At 44.7% G+C, this 15,047-nt stretch overlaps 1 protein-coding gene across 1 annotated transcript in view; it reads left to right on the top strand.

The window, feature by feature from the left end:
• IFT43 (intraflagellar transport 43) overlaps nucleotides 1–15,047 on the top strand; it is a 78,333-nt gene that overhangs the window by 46,003 nt on the left and 17,283 nt on the right. The window contains exons 4-5 of the mRNA XM_058567418.1: nucleotides 8,258–8,290; nucleotides 8,959–9,005. Of these exons, the coding sequence (XP_058423401.1) occupies nucleotides 8,258–8,290; nucleotides 8,959–9,005 (80 nt within the window). The remainder of the gene's footprint in view (nucleotides 1–8,257; nucleotides 8,291–8,958; nucleotides 9,006–15,047) is intronic.

Consider the following 15,047-nt stretch of genomic DNA (forward strand, 5'->3'; position numbering starts at 1 on the left):
AGAAAATTAATTTCTAGTCCCATAGTTGCCTCCTGATCTCTGATCAGTGTCAGTGTCTATATTTATAGAGCTGATGCCAGCATGTGTTCAATTCTGGTTGCTTACCCAGCCAGCTCTGATGCCTTGTCTGTACTGCAGCCACACCAGGTCCACTGCTGTTGGCCCTTTCATGCCTCCTGCATTTATTCAGGTTGTCGCCTCCAGCTGCAAAAGCCTCCCTGCAGCTTCTCTGCCTGTTGTCTACTCATCTTTCAATTGGCAGATCTCGGAAGCCTTCCCAGATGCCCCGAAATGGAATGGCTAGTTCCCTCTTTAGTGCTCCCACGACCTTTGGTTTACATCTGCCTCACTTGTCCTGTTAAGTTTGGGGCAGAGTAGAACTAGCAGCAGATGAGGGATTATGAACCTTGGTCTCTAGTTCCAGCTCTGTGTCCAGCTAGCAGTGGGGCTTTAGTTAGGTCCCTTTAACAACTCCTGGTCTCCTTTCCCTCATCTAGAAGAGGCAGGGGTGGACGGTGGTAGGAGTCATTCGGGCCCTGCCATATACAAGTCTTCTGGACGTATTACTGTTATTTCTATAACGTTCTTTCTACCAGATGGTAAAATCCTGAGCAAAAGATCCCCAAAGCCCAACACCTCCCATTCATGTCTAATAGATAATTAGTTATCCAGTTACATTTCTGCATAAAATAATGTTCATTTGAGATACCTAAGATCTAGAGTTGTAAACTCTACTACTTTTTTAGTTTCTTGATAGCAGTCATATACATACATTTTATGTATTCCCATAACTGTTTTTAGCTACTAAAACTGTACCTATGTGTTTCAGCTCTTTTTCCTCCCGATATATAAAGGCTCCTTCAGAGTTTGAATCGGAACAGAGGTGTTATTTTGAATCTGACCAGCAGGGGGCAAACTTCACCCAGGAATTGCCTTGTAATTCACTGTCTTCGACTTGAGAGGGCTTGGCAGTCTACAGCCAGGACACGGACACCAGTTTTCATCTTTCTACTAGACACCTTGTTGATTAGACACCTTGCTAATAGCTAAATATCTAATATGACCTAAAGTGCCAAAGTGCCAAAATTTTGGTGCTGGGGAATTCTTGCTTAGTTTTAAAAGATGGGAGAAAATACAATACCCACAAATACATACTGGGCACCAAACACCTGAATGGCAAGAACTAGGAACTGGGGGGAAAAAGAGAGGGCACTTCAGCTTTCAGGAGAGATTTAATCAGGAGAAGTCCATTGGTCAAGGAAAACTTCAGGAGAAATATCTGGCTTTTAATCATTTTTTTAGGGACATCTTGGAGCAGAGGGACACCAATTAACCAGTCTACTTCCTGATCCTGACTGGACATTGTAGGCAAGATTACGATGGCAGCTTTCTCCTTTGCTCAGATTTGGGTTTTCATTGTGAGAGCTCATTTGGTGGGTCACACAATTTATAGAGGACAGTGTTGGTGTGGCTGTGCTGGTGATGTGTTATACGATCTGGGACAGATGCCCTCCCCTCTCTCTCATGCCTTGGCAAACTGTACCTCAGCGAGGTTTGGAGAACTTATGAGGTTTTTATTGGACGTTTTAAATCTATGAGGGTAGAAAACCTCACAAGAAAATAGCGTTTTGATTTCTTTTCCTCCAGAAGAGTGGTGCATTTTTACAATGTAAGGTAGCTTTGGCTCCAGTTTAGCTGGTATCTCGTTCCTGCTCTTCTCCTTACCAAGTGTTTCCTTATAAATTTGGCCCCTGGCTGCAGAGTTTCTTCTTTTTGTCACGGGAGTCCTCTGAGCTCCTTACTATGGCTTTAGCTTTTCTCTCAGGGGCAACAAGTTGTAATAGTAACCATTTGTCCAAACCCTTCACATCCTTCTTCTGGTCAGAGGCAGTGGTCCGCAGGGGCTGGGCCAGCAGAGGACCTTCCACTGGGACAGTCAGAGCTCTAACGGCCTGCCACTTTGGTCTATTTTAAGCCTGTTCTGTCTTGCAGCAAGGAGGTGAGTCTAGGGTCCAATATGTGCTGTGGATATTAAGAGACTTCAAGGACACTTCCCCCCATTTATCCCAGTTATGTCCCCTGCTAAAATAGGTTAACGGTGTCTAATTAACCACTGAACATTGTCATGCTGCATAAAGATAGCATCCTGGCTGTTCTCTGAGCCGTGGTACTTTATCTCCATTTAGATCTCTGCAGTATTCCATTAAACTCGAGAGAAACATTTTAACTGAGATGATGTCTACATTAGGGCTGCCTTTCACCCTTCAGCACGTAACCCGTGTAAGCAGCAGCCGAGGTCTTCTCTCTGATGCAGCAGGGAGGACAGAGAAGACAGACCCTGCTGACGGGGAGAGTTTACATTCTAGCACTTCTTAACCACCGGGCCCCAGGTTGAGACTGAGGATCCAGGAGCAGGCGGTGGTCCTGTGTGGCTGCAGTCACAGGATGTGTCGGTGCGATCAAGCTTGTCGTCAGCTGACCAGATCATGCCCGTCGAATGTCAGTGTGGTCCCTAAATGCCAAAAGAAAGGAATTGCACTTGTGCAAAAGAACCTAGAAAAGGAGAGCACATGGAGGGAAAGGTGACTTCGCTAGACGGGATCTCTTTTCTGCTGTGACACAAGCTGTCGTGCTGTAAATAAAACATACATAATAAATCATGCAGAGCAGTTAAACCAACGTTAGCTACTAAATTGTCAGGCCTGACAAAGCTACGGTACAACTGTAAGTTGAAAGTATGTCCTCGTCATGGGAAATAGTAATTGGATTTGAAGCAGAGTCTATAGAATGAGTGTTTCCCACGGTGTGGAACTGCCAGCGTGTCTCTGTTGTGTAGGGGTTAAGAACTGGGCTTCGGCATCAGACAGTCCAGAGCTTGTATTCTGGCCCTACAGCTTTCTAGCTGGGTGACTTTAGGCAAATTACTTTACTTCTCTGAGCCCCAGTCTCCTTATCTGTAAAATGGAGTAAATTAAATAAGATAATGTCTAATACTATATATAATATATATTGTTATATAATTGTAATATATAAATTAGATAATATAGTAACAATGCCTGGCACCCAACAAGCTCAATAAACGTTAACTGTCACCATCAGTCACCAGCTTTCACATGACAGGTTTGTGTTGAGGGGGATCCTGGGAATAGGCTTTCCCCTGAGGGTTGAGGGTGGATGTGTGAAGCCAAGGAGGGAGGGACTGGTTGGGTGTTGAGCTGAAAGACTGGCTTTAAATGCAGGTGAGGAGAGCGAGACAACACCCTTAACCTCGAAGTCCTCCACCTGAGAACCTGGTGTTGACAGAACGCCCGCCTCCCGGCTGAGCGTTCTTAGTGATTTGGAAAGGGCCACACAGAGACGTCCCTGGTTTCCCCTCCTGCCAAGTCACCGACCAGGTTCAGTGCATCGTTCGCTGGAAAGCAGGGAGCCAGAGAGTCCTTACTCCTGTCACCCTATCTCCACAAGCTGGGAGGTGAGGCAGAACATTTACTCTCATTGTCCGGAGTCAAAGCTTCCTTCCTCAAAATGGCCAAAGCAATCAGCAAGTGATGGAGTAGCTCTTAAAAAGAAACCTGGCATTTAATTAACTTTTCAATGTGCTGGTTCAGCAACCTCTATGTTTTACATTTTGAATATTGAACAAGCATCTCTAATCGGATCTGAATTGCTTCTGGGCCTGCCAGGGTGGAGAGCACCTGCTTAGCTTCTACGAACACCCTGGAATCTTGTCTGAATTTCGGGATAGCGTAAATCCGGATCACTCAGGACTGGGGCTTCAGTCTGTGAAAGCTCTTCCTTCCTCCCCTCAGACCTCAGGTCAAATAAGAGTTCATTAACACTTTGTTACAAGAAAGTAGGCAACTGAGAAGGATAAGGCAGAAAGGTTTCTGTTTTGCTGCTTAGCAACTGGAGAGTTCAGCCTACTTTCTGAAATAACAGCGATTCTCCTATATGTGACTGGGTGCCATTTCTAGAAATTACTGGCTCAGGGGGGCCTTGAGTGAGGCCCAGTACACAGACACTGAAAAAGCTTCCTGGGTGTGATTCTGTTGTGCACCACCGGTTAAGAACTGCTGGGCTAAAGGATTCTCTCCAGCTTTCAGTTTTCTGTCTGTACTGTGTATTGCCTTCTGTAAGTATGGAAAGTCAGGAATGCACAGTAAATCCAAACAGATGTCTGGTGCCCTGGGGACATCTGAAAGCCAGCGGGTATCTGCTGTTGAGAAGGCTCAGTGCAGTCTGTCTGGAATCTGTGGTGGAAGTCGGGAGATGGAGATTCTCGTTTCAGCCTCATCTCTAAGTAGCTCTGTGATTTGGGTGAAGCACACAACGTGGCGCCCAATGGCCCCGTCTATAAAATGGTGCCACTGAGACACGCGTCACCTCTTTTCCAGAGCTCAGCTGAGCTAGTGCTGATGGACGTGGAAGTGAAGAGTCCTGAAAGGGGCTCTACCTGTGTAAGGTGGTCTCACCAGTGTCACTGTAATTATCAGGTTCCCCAAACCCTCTGCAGCCACTTCTGAGGAAAGAGGCACGTGGGCCGTGGGTGCAGTAAGAGACCAGAAGCCGGGGGCAGAGACCGCGGCTCTGCAGAGAGCCTGGTGAGGCTGGACCAGGTCACACGGTTTCCTCAGAAGTATGTCTGCAAGGAAGAGAGGACCCAGAACCCACAGTCCTCTACCTCAGCCTCCACCCCAACACGATCTGTGGGAGGCGGGACTTCAGCCCCAAATCCTTCTCTGGTTCCCTGTCCTGGTGGGCTATGGTAGACCACTGGGTTTTCATTTTTTTAACCTGTCACCAACACTCAAAATACACTCTACATCATGACTGGGTATGTTTGTACATACAACTGAAAAAAACAAGTTTGTGTAATGCTTATCCTAACTGTTTGCAGTACACTCTCTTTTCCACTCTATGCTATTCAAAAAAAAAAAAAAAAAGACAAGAAAGGCTGGTGGTGGTGATCCACTAAATTGATGTCATGACTCACTAATGGGTCATGACCTGTAGTTTGAAAATCACTGTGGTAGATTCTGTGTCCTTGTGCTGGGCCCTGTGTCACTGCGTGACCTGAGGTGCCTTTGGGGACCAGATAGGTAAAATAAATCTGTGAAGTGGGGTTTTATTTCAGAATAGCACCTTAAATTACATTACTGAGATACGTATACAAATTATTTGCATATTCACAGTTCAATAAAGAACTGTATTATCTGCCAGTTCTCCTAAAACATGCTTCCCACTTAGTCTTCCTTTTGCTTTCTGACTTTGGGTAGCTGCATGGCTACAGGAAATACTTCACCTGTCTCTGAACTTCTCTAAGAAAATCAGCAGTGCAAAGTCAGTGATCAAGAACTAGTAGTGGGGCCGGCCCCATGGCTTAGCGGCTAAGTGCGTGCGCTCCGTCGCTGGCGGCCCAGGTTCGGATCCCGGGCGCGCACTGACACTGCTTCTCCGGCCATGCTGAGGCCGCGTCCCACATAAGCAACTAGAAGGATGTGCAGCTGTGACATACAATTATCTACTGGGGCTTTGGGGGGAAAAAAAATAAATAAATAAAATTATAAAAAAAAAAGAACTAGTAGTGGACCCAGCGTTAGGGAGGGCTGGGAGCTCAGGCTCGTAGAAGCGGGGCAGCCACAACTCAGCCTCTCTGAGTTCTCCATGTGGGAGTACAGGTCCAGTGTTGCCAGGCTTTGTATTTGAAGAATTCAGAAATCTGGATTTTTCTACAAAATCTCCCAGTTTGGGCAATAAATTCACGTTAAAACAGAACCAAACAAAAATAAACAGTAGTGTGGTCCAGACCAAACTTGCCTGCAAGCTAGGTAAGGCCCGGAAATGGCCAACTTTATCCACACAGAGTGTTTCATGCCATTTTTCCAGGGCCCTACCCAGCTTCCCACGAGGCTTTCCATCTCCCAAGCAGAAGGCTTGCCCAGAACCTGCTACTTCTGGCCGAGAGAGAGGACGTGCCACCTGAGGATATCCCTGCCGTGTATCCTTGAGGGCTCCCTTTTGATCTTGCTTCTTCCCATGGGGTGAAATGAGATTCGGGAGGATCCTTGGCTCCCCCTAGAGTGAGAGAGAGCAGGATGTGGGCTCAGCAGCAATTACGCTGAATATGAAGCTCATCCCCATTTTGGACGTTGAATGGATAAATGACAATTAGTCAGCCTTCCCTCGAAGATTAGTGTTATCATTATTGTTTCCTTCAGACAAAATCACCACACCTTTTGCCGTGGCACATTGCTTAGGAAGGAACAAGTCAGTCTTGCTCCTAAGGGTAATCCAAGACAGATGTCTCATATACAGAATGAAGGTGCTGGCCTAGTCCACCTAGCCTCTTCAATCCCATTACTTGTCTCTGATCTCTGTTTCCATACAAGCCCTTCTGCTGCTGGTGACATACTACCAAGCCATTTGGACAGTGGGTTTGTAGAGTTCAACTCCACCAGGACAATTAGAGGCAGTGGTCCTGGGGACTGTGTGAGCAAGCAGAGCCTTCTGTCTCCCACACAGACAGAAGGCAGCTTTGGTGGCTGCTGGGGGCTGTAGGTGTAGCATTCCTTTGACTCAGAACAGCACTGGAATCCTACACCATCCAGCAACACCCTGGTGGGGCTGCCCTGGGTTCTGCACTGCATTTACCTTTGGTGATCTCTTACTGCCCTTTCTGTCCCACTCGCCCTCCTACCCCTACTTGCTCAGGTTCTTTACTTGGCTCTTTAAGAGTCAAAAACTGCAGCCTGGGAGAGCCCCTCAGAGTTGTTCCATCCCGTTCTTCCAACTTTACCTGCCCGTTCTCTTCTCCCTCCCTGACTTCAGCCAAAATTCACTCATTCTTTCTCCCTTTTTTAACAGTGCAGTTGATATGGTCTAAATTTCATGGGAAGTAGTTTATTTAAACTTGGGCTTAATTTGCTATTATACTCGTGGAATTGTTTGCATTTTGCAGGAATTGCAGGTTGGTTCTGATATAGCTCTTCCTAGGGAAGCTCGTGGGCCCAGCACTGTCAAGGGCCTTCTCATTCATCCTGACTCCTGGCCATTAGGACATTGCCACCACGCTTTGCCCCTGCTCATCATGGTGATTGATTTCTGACTTAAAAGAATTCATTAAAAAACCAAAAACTCGGGGCCGGCCTGGTGGTGCAAGCGGTTAAGTGCGTGCACTCCGCTGCGGCGGCCAGGGGTTTGCCGGTTCGGATCCCGGTGCGCATCGTCGCACTGCTTGTCAGGCCATGCTGTGGCGGCGTCCCAGATAAAGTGGAGGAAGATGGACATGGATGTTAGTCCAGGGCCAGTCTTCCTCAGCAAAAAGAGGAGGATTGGCAGTTGTTAGCTCCGGGCTGATCTTCCTCACACACACACAAAAAAAAAACTCTTGTTAGTGTGGAAATTTTCAGATGTACAGAAAAGTAATCATCATGTACCCAACACCCAACGTGAGCAATTGTCAACATTTTGCCAATCTCAATTAGAAAACTTAAGATCTGTGTTTCTCAGAGTGTCAGTAGTGACCTATTTGGATTAGAATTACTGGAAATTTGTTCGAGATGCAGTATGCCTGGGCTCCTCCTCCCTGAAACCAGCTGATCCGGAAATCTCTCGCCACCAGGTCCAGCAGTCTGCTTGTCTAACAAGCTTCCTAGATGGTTCTTAGCACATTCAAGTTTGAGAACCAGTGCCTTAAATAAGCATGTGTGTGTAAACAGGCTTCCTGTTCTCATGGAATGTCTGGAGGGCACTACTCACCCAACATCACTCACAGGCTCTTCTGCTCCTTCACGTGGAGGATACAGAAGGACAGGCTTTGAACCTGCAGCCTGAACTGTGCCGCTAGTCATCCCTTATTTGCTTCTGGGAAGCTACACATGCTAACAGAACTGCTCCAGATAAGACCCAAAGCCTCAGTCCTAAGCAAGTGCTCTCTAAATTGGTCAGTTGATTGTTGAAAGAAAGGAGGGTACCATATCATTTATATCCATTTGAGTTTTGAGCTTCTCACTCAACCTGCATTTAAACTCAACAATTCAATTTGGAATTATGCTGAAATAAGTCTATAAGAAGGCACTCACAGTGTCTGTAATTCTCTCATGGTGGTTATGGGCGTTGGTCTATAAAGAGGAATCCAGACAAATAAAGCACTTGGGGTATGCTAATTTGCCCCCACTTTTGAATCTCCCTTTCCGACATACTACACCAGTGCATGAGACTAGTGGGTCCTGATAAACCTTGTCTTTCTCTTTTTCAGGTCAGGAAGGAAGGCTTCTGAAGAAATAGAAGAGTATGTTTCAAGTATTCTTATGGCATCCTATGGTGACCTTTGTCAACAGTGCAGTCTTCGTGGTCATTATCTGTTGAGCCTATGTTCAACACAGCATTCAAAAATAGACAGCACGAATCTGGCTGTGATCTGGGGCTGGAGTTATGCATACTGAATCAAGGATTTGGTTAACCCTGCTTCCTCAACCGCAGGTCTAGACTCTGGCATTGGTGCTCATGCCATATCTCCCACCCTGTGGTTTTTAGCATTGTTTGTTCAGATATCACAGTACTGAGCCATGGGTTCTGCTTTATTGATGTAGATGGGCAGAAGCAACACCAGCTTTCTAAACGTAGCCTTGTCCTAAGACTTATATCAAAAAGAAAGAAGGTTCTAGGTAAAGATGGAGTGTAAAGGCAGGGCCACCGAATATCCCCCCTGTAGGGATGGGAGGAGCATTCATATCATAGTCGGTGTGATGCTGCCCAGTGGAATGGTGCCCTGCACAACCTGTGCAGCCATACATGGCACACCCCATTGCCTGATGAGGTTTGACCAAGTTAATAGAGGAAAGTGGGTCCAGAGACATTTTTATCTAGGAGAAAGAATAGATACTATAAAAATTTAAGGTGTTTCTTTCTGTGTTTGAAACTCATTTTCTACTTTCCTTTCCTTCTTTTTGGGAGCAGTCACCGCCTCAGACAGCAGAGCCTGGATGGATCAGATGATGAAGGAGGTAAGATGTCCTTGGAGGAAGTCAGAAAGGCCTCCAGAGAGGTCCCAGAGCCCCCAGAGCATTTCCTGGACTGCAGCTAAGACACTCTTTGCTGCAGCTTTATGGAAGGCATCTGCAGGGGCCTCACCTCAGCATGTTGTTTCACATCTGGAGTACCTCACCCCCTTCTTTATCCACTAACCCTCCTCATCCTTCACAACTCAGCAGAAGCATCACCTCCTCTGAAATGTCTTCCCTTCCCACCCTACCCCTCTCTGATTCAGATGTTCTTTCCCTGTGCTCCCACAACCTCCTGGGCAAACCGCCCTTGTAACAACAACAACAGCAACAATAGCTAATATTTGCTAGGTGCTTGTTATATACCAGGCACTGTTCTACCAGTTTATAGATGTCAAAGCATTTAATCTTCACAACAACCCCATGAGATAGTACTGTTATTATCTCCATTTTATAGTTGAGGAAACTAAACTGTGGTTAAGTAAGTTGCCCATGGTCACAGAGCTAAGTGACTATCACACTTTAACTCTTTATTGGCTTGATTGTTCTTCTCACCAGGCTCTGAGCTCCTTGATAGCAGACCCATGTCTTAATTATCTGTGCATCCCTAGTGCAGAACACGTAGTGGTGAGTTAATGGCTGACGATGTAAATGAGGGAGAAACAACACTAAAAGAGCCAGCAGCCGTGTCACAGCTGAAGCCTACGTTCAAAACTCAAGAGAAAAGATAAAATGTATGTACTTTTTACAAGAAACCTACTAGAGAGGAGATTATATTTGGGACCTAAAATATCAAAGCCTTTTTTTTTTAACCCACAGATTTACCATTTCCACACTCTATTCCTTTGTTGTAGAACTCAAGTTTCCATCTGGTATCATTTTCCTTGTGCCTGAAGGACTTCATTTAACATTTTTTGTAGAGCAGGTCTTCTGGCAACAAATTCTCTCAGCCTTATTTGTCTGAAAATGTCTTTATTTTTCACCGGATATAGGATTCTAGGCTGACACCTTTTTTTTTTTCTTTTAGCACTTGAAATAGTTATTTCATCGTCCCCTGGCTTGCATTGTTTCTGATGAGCAGTCAGTGGTCGTTCTTGTCTTTGTTCCCGTGTGCGCAGGATGTCTTTTTCTCCTCTGGTTGCTTTTAAGCTTCGTTTCCCTCTGTCAGTTATTTTCAGCAGTTTGGTTGTGATGTGCCTTGGTGTGGTTTACTTTGTGTTTATCCTACTTGAAATTCTTGAGTCTGTAGATTTATAGTTTTCATCAGATTCAAATAATGTTAGCCATTATTTCTTCAAGTATATTTTTCTCCCCTCACTCCTTCTGGGACTCCAGTTACACCTATCTGGGTTATACCAGCTGAAGCTGCCACACAGGTCATTGAGGCTCTGTTTTGTTTTGGTTTTTTTTTCCAGTCCATTTTAAACTCTGTGCTTCAGTTTGGATCGTTTCTGTTGCTGTCTGATCTGAAAAGATCTGAACTGATCTTTTCTTCCACAAGGTCTAACCTGCTGTTAAGCCTATCCAGTGAATTTATTATTTCAAATACTGTATTTTTCAGTCTAGAAGCTTCATTCAGTTCTATATATATAGATGCATCTATATCTCTATATATCTTCCATTTATCTCCTTATTTTGCTCATGTTTTTCTATATCCTTGGTAGTAGCCTTTATAGTGGCTGTTTTAAAGTCCTTTTCTGGTAATTCTATCATCTCTGTCTTTTCTGAGTCTATTTCTATTGACTGATTTTTCTTCTTGTTACAAGTCATATTTTTCTGCTTTTTTCACCTGATAGTAGTTTTTTGATTGGATGTTGGCCATTGTGAGTGTTACTGTGTTGAGCGTTTGGATCTTGTCTTTCTTTAAAGACTGATATAGTTGTTTTGGTAGGCAGATAAAGTATTTGTTGATCAGCTTGATCAGTTTGAGAATTGTTCTTAAGCTTTATTGGGGCAAGTCTAGAGTGAGCCCTCAACACTAAGACACTCAGGTGTCTCTGCTGAGTCCCTGGTGGTTCAACAAGGACTCCCCACTCTGCCTGGGTAGAGCTGAGCCTCTTCAGTTCTGTATCAGCTCTGGGATTGTTCAGCTCATGCCTTCCTCGTAGTAATTCTTTGCCCAGCCATGTGGAGTTTGCCTTTATACGTACATGGCTTAGTATGCAGTCAATCTAGGTTTCTGGAGCTCTTCTGTGACACAGCTCCCCTCTCTCTCAGACTCTGCTTCTCACACTCCAGCCATCTTAGCCCCTAAACTTTGACCTCTGTCTCCTCAACTCAGCGAGACCTCCATGCTCTGCTTGGGGTTCCCCCTCCCTGTGCCAGCATCCAGGAAATACCTCTAGGCAGAAAGCTAGGGTGGCCACAGGACTCACTTCATTTGTTTCCTTTTTCTCAAAGATCACAGTCCTGTGCTACCTATTATCTACTGTCTGAAAACAGTTGTATCTTATATTTTTTCCAGTTTTCTAACTGTTTATAGTAGGGAGGCAAGTCCAGTACCAGTTACTATCTCATGGCTAGAAGTGGAGTCCCAAAGCATGCTATTAACTAGCCTTTGTATGCAACTACAAAGTGAAGGAGAGAATTAAATGTAGAAAACTTGCGTGATCATGTGTACTTTAGCTACCTCACAGGGTTGGAGTGAGGGCCATATAAGACATACGTGAAATATTCTGGGAGCCAATTAAAATACAGATTGCCAGGCCACCCGCAAATCAGAAGCTGGAGTTGGGGCCTAGAGGTCTGCATTAATTTAAATAAGCTCCCTGGATGAATATTTTGCATACTGAAGTTGGACAACTCTGCTGTAGTACCTCTAAAGCTAGGATCAAGGACTGGAGAGGACAGGAGTCATGAAAAAGTACTTCTGCCTCATTTCCAAAGGGGTTTTAAGGTAGAAAGGCAGTTACTGGAGGTCAGGAATTCACTCTAAGATTTAGTAAGAGCTTTTGAGCATAGTCTTATCATTCTTCAGCATTTTCCTTTGCTTTTCCCATTATCTCTTATTGACAAGCTCATTTCTTTTTTGCCATATCTTTTTCCTTAGCTCTACTCACTAAACTCCCTTTAGCTGCCAAAATTCTCCACCCAATGACCCTGTTAAATAAGGTACCCTGCATTTCTGTTCCAAAGTCGCTTTTCTCAGACAAGTACCTAGGATGTCTCCTGCCAGCGCTACACTGGCAGCTGTGGTGGCTCAGTGATTGGTGGCTGCTGGCCATACTTTTGATTGCTCGTCCTCACAGATTGTCTGTGCTTCAGCCATTGGTTGCATAGGACAGCAGGGTAATCATCCAGGAGGATGTGCCAGAGGACTCAAGGAGGCAGGGTCCCTGCCAGACAGTGACAAAGCTGTTGGGTGGTTAAGGAGCAGTGTGCATGGAAATTACGATGCTGGTAACTTTGAGATGCTTATTAAATTCATAGTCTACAGAACGTTTACTCAGCTGGTATCTTCTCTAGGCCTCTCCCCACCCTACTTTGAGCCTCTTTCCAGCTCTCTTCAAAGGACTTATGAAATCCTCCTTTCTCCACTTTTTTCAATGTGTGAAAAGGCTACATTTCAAGGAGTAACTGTTAAATGTTACAGCAAAACCTTCTGAATACTGAAGTTTACACACATTATAAATGCCTCTTATTAGAAGGTTGTGCTAGCTGCCATTGTGGCATCATCACATTAGAATTAAATTATTGCAGCTGAAAGCAACTCTATAGGCCTTCTTGTCCAAACCTGTCATTTGACATGTTACAGACTTGAAGCTTAGAGATTATTATACAAAAGAGCAGGACTGGGCCAGCCCTGTGGCTTAGCGGTTAAGTGCACGCACTCCGCTGCTGGCGGTCTGGGTTCGGATCCCGGGTGCACACCGACGCACCGCTTCTCCGACCATGCTGAGGCCGCGTCCCACATACAGCAACTAGAAGGATATGCAGCTAAGACATACAACTATCTACTGGGGTTTTGGGGGAAAAATAAATAAATAAATAAAATTATAAAAAAAAAAAAAAACTAATAGCTGTAAAATAATGACTATATTTAAAAAAAAAAAAAAAAAAACAGCTGGACTCAGAGAGGAACTCTGGTCTTCCGGCTCACAGGAGAACACTCTGCCGTCGTACCACAGTGTCCACCAGCATCACTGCCATTGTCTTTCATTACCAAACACTTACCATGTGCCAACTACTAAGCCTAGGGTTTTACATTTTTTTCTCATTTAATTCTCAAAACCAATCTATGGGAAAGTTTTTTAAAATCAACTTTATTGAGGTCAATAAACTGCATCCATTTAAAGTGCACAATCTGAGTTTTGATGGATGTATACACCCCATGAAACCACCACCCCAATCAATATACAGAACATTTCCAGCACCCCAAAAGTTTCTCACAGCCCTTTCCAGTCCATCCTTCCTCTGCCTCTGTCTCCAGGCGACTACTGATCTGTTATTTGTCACTATAGAGTGGTTTGCATTTTTTTGAATTTCATTTAAATTGAATCATATGTGTGTACGCTTTTGTGTCTGGCTTTTTTTGCTCATTGTAATGATTTTGAGATGCATCTAGGTTGCTGTGTGTATCATCAGCCTGTTTCATTTATTGGTGAGTAATATTCCATTATGTAGACATAGCACATTTTAGTTATCTATTCACCTGTCAGTGGACATTGGGATTCTTCATTATCCCCATCTTAAAGATGAGTAGACTAAGGCAAGAAAGGTAACCTTGCCCGAGGTCACACAACTAGTCAATGACAGCACCAGGAATGGGGAGGCAGCTGTGCTCACCACTCTACCACCAGCGCTGCACAGCCCAGCACCAGGATTTGAATACAGGTCTTCACCCCAGAGTCCTTGCTCTTGGCCTCTGAACTGTAACAAATGGTACAACCCTCAGCCATGTTGGCGTCTCCTTCCACAGGTAGGTTGTATTAATGTCAGCTCCCAGGTGTGTAATAAAGAGTGCCTAAACTGATTGATAGGATGCTTAATACAATTTAATTAAGGAAAGAGAGAAGAAAGATATATTTTCAGAGAATACCTCTAGTATGTTTTTCCCCTTCGTAAACTTGGAATGTGAAATTTGTGATTTGGCCTTTATTTTGGCTCTGGAGGTTTGAAGCATGAACTGCTTCCTTGTCAGAGAGTGCACTTGGTTTTACCTTCTGGGAGCGATGCCTCTTCCCCAGCATAAATTTGCTTTCCATGCAGTTATGCCTGAGTCCTTTAATGGAAAATCAGTTCATATGTTACACTTCACACTTGACTTAGTCCATTTCACTGTATGTGAATGTTTAGAATCCATTATGTAGTAGGAATCATATGTTACATATAACTAGGTTCTAGAATTATCTTTGCTCAAAGAATTACTTGGTTGGCTAGTGAAGGCTGCTCCTTTGAACTTACAATAACCAGTGGGCGGGGAGACTCCATGAATGATTGCCCTGAATCATCCAGTGATGCTCATTCGGCAATGACATTAAACAGATCTTTGGGCCCCTGTAAGGGAACCTTTGGTTCCCTTAATGAAATCACATCCAGGTTCTTTGAGGTCATTAGTGCAAGAAGCATTATCATCTGGGAAGGGTCTGGTAGTTTCCTTGTACTTGGTAGAGGTGGGTGATTGGTGAGCAATCTCAAAGGAGAAGAAGAATCTCGGGGAGTAGGAATGAGGATCTAAGTTCAGAGTCCCCTCCAGGCAGGTGGTCTCCTTCTACCACCAGCCTTATTGAGAAAAGCCAGCAGGTTTTCATACAGTGCTTCCTGTGGCCAGTACTGCTTCAGATGCTGGAGAGAGAGATGAGTAAGAGAGTCCTTGCCAGCCAGGAGCTTCTGATCTAGTGAGAAATGCCCTCCCATCCTTCCTTCCCCTTTTATAGGAGCCTTGTCTCTCTAGAGATATTTCTCAGCATGCAGCCTCCAGAGCCTCACTCTTGGTACATGTTCCTTCTTCTTCCCTGGGGAAGGTGCCTAGGGAGAGAAGAGAAGCACTTCCTCCCCTTCATTGATATCTCAGTCTTCTAAGGGAAGGGAACAGAAAAATAGATG

The sequence above is a fragment of the Diceros bicornis genome, chromosome 24 (assembly GCF_020826845.1).
Source record: "Diceros bicornis minor isolate mBicDic1 chromosome 24, mDicBic1.mat.cur, whole genome shotgun sequence".
Taxonomy (NCBI): domain Eukaryota; kingdom Metazoa; phylum Chordata; class Mammalia; order Perissodactyla; family Rhinocerotidae; genus Diceros; species Diceros bicornis.